Source organism: Sinocyclocheilus rhinocerous, unplaced genomic scaffold (assembly GCF_001515625.1).
Source record: "Sinocyclocheilus rhinocerous isolate Xijiao unplaced genomic scaffold, SAMN03320098_v1.1 scaffold584, whole genome shotgun sequence".
NCBI classification, from domain to species: domain Eukaryota; kingdom Metazoa; phylum Chordata; class Actinopteri; order Cypriniformes; family Cyprinidae; genus Sinocyclocheilus; species Sinocyclocheilus rhinocerous.
In genome coordinates this window covers 1,173,322-1,176,835 of record NW_015630348.1, presented here as the reverse complement: position 1 = coordinate 1,176,835, position 3,514 = coordinate 1,173,322, and the positions used below count along the sequence as shown (strand labels likewise).

At 35.6% G+C, this 3,514-nt stretch overlaps 1 protein-coding gene across 1 annotated transcript in view; it reads left to right on the top strand.

Annotated features, from left to right (window-relative positions):
* The first annotated feature begins 1,124 nt into the window (after window positions 1-1,124).
* Window positions 1,125-3,514, top strand: part of ctso (cathepsin O) — an 8,707-nt gene continuing 6,317 nt past the window's right edge. Inside the window, exons 1-4 of the mRNA XM_016552442.1 lie at window positions 1,125-1,416; window positions 1,914-2,022; window positions 2,103-2,242; window positions 2,893-3,060. Of these exons, the coding sequence (XP_016407928.1) occupies window positions 1,249-1,416; window positions 1,914-2,022; window positions 2,103-2,242; window positions 2,893-3,060 (585 nt within the window). The 5' untranslated portion in view covers window positions 1,125-1,248. The remainder of the gene's footprint in view (window positions 1,417-1,913; window positions 2,023-2,102; window positions 2,243-2,892; window positions 3,061-3,514) is intronic.

The following is a 3,514-nucleotide window of genomic DNA, read 5'->3' as shown; positions in this document are numbered from 1 at the left end:
TTTTTAAATTTTGTGCAATATAATTTTACTTGCGTTTTTAAATTTTGGTTCCACGCTTGTTATTTTTTTATCCGTGACTGCAATACATTTGGTGGGAATATGATCTTTGGCGCTACAGCGATCTGTCACTCCACATTAAACAGCGCCAAAACGGCATTTGTTGTTTAAATACCGCAATACAATGGACAGAATTTGAAATCTGAGACTTTTTCATATTAAAAGTACCAAAGCACAATGCTTATTGCGATGTATTGGGTGGGAAGTGCCCTTCAATATTCCGTCCATTAACTGAAAACAAGCTAGACTAATCGATTCTTGGGATTTAAGAATCGATCGTTCCGTAAAAATGAGAATCGATTATCGAGATATCGATATTTTTTTTACCCAGCCCTAATTATTATTACATAAATAAATATTTTAATATAAATATATAGAGCTGGTGAAAATGTGACGGCAAAAATAAAGCATCACTCCTTATATTAAATGTTAATAAATTACTCTAACAATAACAATTGAATAGAATTATAAGCAGCTTCACAATTAAACAAAATTATTAAACAGGAAGTGTAATAGATGTAGTTTTTTTTTTTTTTTTTAACTTTTGTAATAACCCTGCTGAAAAAAAAAACAATAGATACCATCACAGAATTTATAGAAACCATCACAGAGTCATAGTTTTAATGGGACTTGTATTGGTTTTAATGGAAACTGTAATGGTGTCTATTGGTCTCCATTGGTAATTGGTCGCCTTCTATTGTTAAAACAACTAAATCCTAATGGAATATGTCCCAAAACACACTACAGAAGACCATTTTTTAATGGTTTTAATGGTTAAAAGCTGATGGTTTGTAATGTGTGTAATGGTATTTGTAGTGGAAACCGTTAGTATTTCTGTGATGGTTTCTATTGTTTTTTTTCAGCAGGGAACTGAGTAACACGGGCACCATTGAGTGTGATCTTTAGCTTCTAGGAAAGCCTTGGGAAAAATGGTTGCTTTCGAATATAATTAGACGCTATTGTATTCATTTCATTTGATTGAATTCAGTTAATTCCGTGTGTATAACCTTTTCGTCTGTGATTCCTTGGTGCTTTATTTTCACATTTGAAGTCTGTTTGGTAATGCGTTCATCCGCCGCGAGAGGGCGATAGAGCGCTCTGATCTGCTGCAGGAAATAACCGAGAGCAGAAATGAAAGTTGTTCAAGTGTACAGAATGATTAACTGAACGTTTACTAATAACTCTATTTAAATGGCGTTTACTTTAACATTAGTTGTTTTGACAATTTACCATGAACTGCTCACGGGATCCAACAGCGTCGAACTAATCAGGAAAAATCTGACGGACGGAGAACGATTGAAGACTTTTCAGCGAGGACATGAAAACAATGAACACTATCAGAGACGGATTCATTTCCAGGTACGTTTAGTGTACTAACAGTAATATCTCACAAACTACAGCATTAAATAAGAATCATAAGAACTCAATCACCGCGGCTGATAAGTGACAATGACTGTGTTTCAAAACCTAGTGAACTGCCTAAGTAGACACTGTAGCAGCTTTAGGCATCATAGATGAGCTCCCTCACACAAATACAGTTTTGTTAATGCGCCTTGGATGCCTAGAAATGCTGTCTAGTTAGGCAGCTTACTCTGTTTTGGAGGCAGACAATAACTAGCTGATTTTAATGCATCTAAATATTAAAACCATAAAGTAAATATACAGCTACTACTTGTCTCAATATAAAATTTGAGTTTTACGGAACGTATTTAAAAAATAAAAAATAAAATAAATGTTGGCAATGCCAGTAATGCCATTAGTTTCTGTCATGTGATGTGACAGATTTCCTCATGTGATTAGCATCTCACCTGTTGCTCAAGGTGTCTATGGTCATGTCTTGTTTTGTCTGATTGTAGAACTCACTCAAGAGACAAGCCTTTCTGAATTCAGTACTGAAGAGATCAGACCAGTCTGCCCATTACGGCATCAACCAGTTCTCGGACTTATCTCCACAGCAATTCAAAGGTGACTATATGCAGGTTATGGATTCTTACAGATTAATGCACTTTGTATGATGTCATCTGTCATGTCTCATTTTTTCTCAGAGCGATATCTCACTGCCCGGACTGAGACGGCTCCAAAGTTTGACCCCTCTAGGACTGGAATTCAAGTTAAGATTAATTATCCACCCAAGTTTGATTGGAGGGACCATGGAATTGTCGGACCAGTCCGAAACCAGAAGTCGGTATGGTGTTGATGTTAAGACTAGGGTTTACATGTGATCTTTTTTCACTCATGTAAATATTCGAAACATATGACTTTTTTTTTCTTACTATGTGTAATAGATAGGTAGGTCTGGGCGATATAGCTAAAAAATGTATCAACGATATAATGTTTCATATCGTTCGGTATCGATAATTATTGACATTTTTATAACCTTTTTTTAAAACCAAAAGCAATAGATTTTTTTATTTTTTATTTAACCACTGTAACACAATTTATTGAGACAAACAACAAATATTTTTTGTTTTAACAGTTAAACACACAATAAAAATTAAACAAATATTTAATTTCTAATGTTTTATATGCAGACTAAATAGGTCTTTATTGTATAGGTCTAATTGTCTCCCGAGGCCACAGGAGGGCGCAATGAGCAAAATAATGCATTTTTATTCACAATCTCCTCATCACAGGCAGGCACAGCACTCTATTCAGCATGTATTCGTGTTTGTGTGTGCTGTCTGCGTCACTCATAGTACGTGCCTATATCGTGCACTATATCGAACATTTTTTATATCGATATCGAAGAAGGTGTACCGTCGATAAATATTGATACCGTTTTATCGCCCAGGCCTATAAGGTTTACTCTGCATTTCTTCTTGCTTTTTTGTCTAGTGTGGAGGATGCTGGGCCTTCAGTGTGGTGGAGGCCATTGAAACGGTATCTGCTAAAGATGGTGGAAAACTGCAGCAGCTCAGTGTGCAGCAGGTTATAGACTGCTCTTATGAAAATGAGGGCTGTAATGGCGGATCTCCTGTTGGAGCTCTGGATTGGTTGGCGCAGGTGCTGTCATCTGCTTTCTCTTTTTCTTGTGATGATATAGCTGGGAAAGATTAAAGGTGCTGTAGGAGATCTTGGGAAATGCTAACTTTATCATATATGTATATATGTGTGTGTGTGTGACCCTGGACCACAAAACCAGTCATAAGGGTCAGTTTTTTTTTTACATTTTTGAGATTTATACATCATCTGCTGAATAAAGCTGAATAAATAAGCGTTCCATTGATGTATGGTTTGTTAGGATAGGACAATATTTGGCTGAGATACAACTATTTGAAAATCTGGAATCTGGTGCGAAAGAAATGAAAATATTGAGGAAAATCTCCTTTAAAGTTGTCCAAATGAAGTCCTTAGCAATGCATATTACTACTCGAAAAGTTTTGATATATTTACGGTAGGAAATTTACTAAATATATTCATGGAACATGATCTTTACTTAATATCCTAATGATTTTTG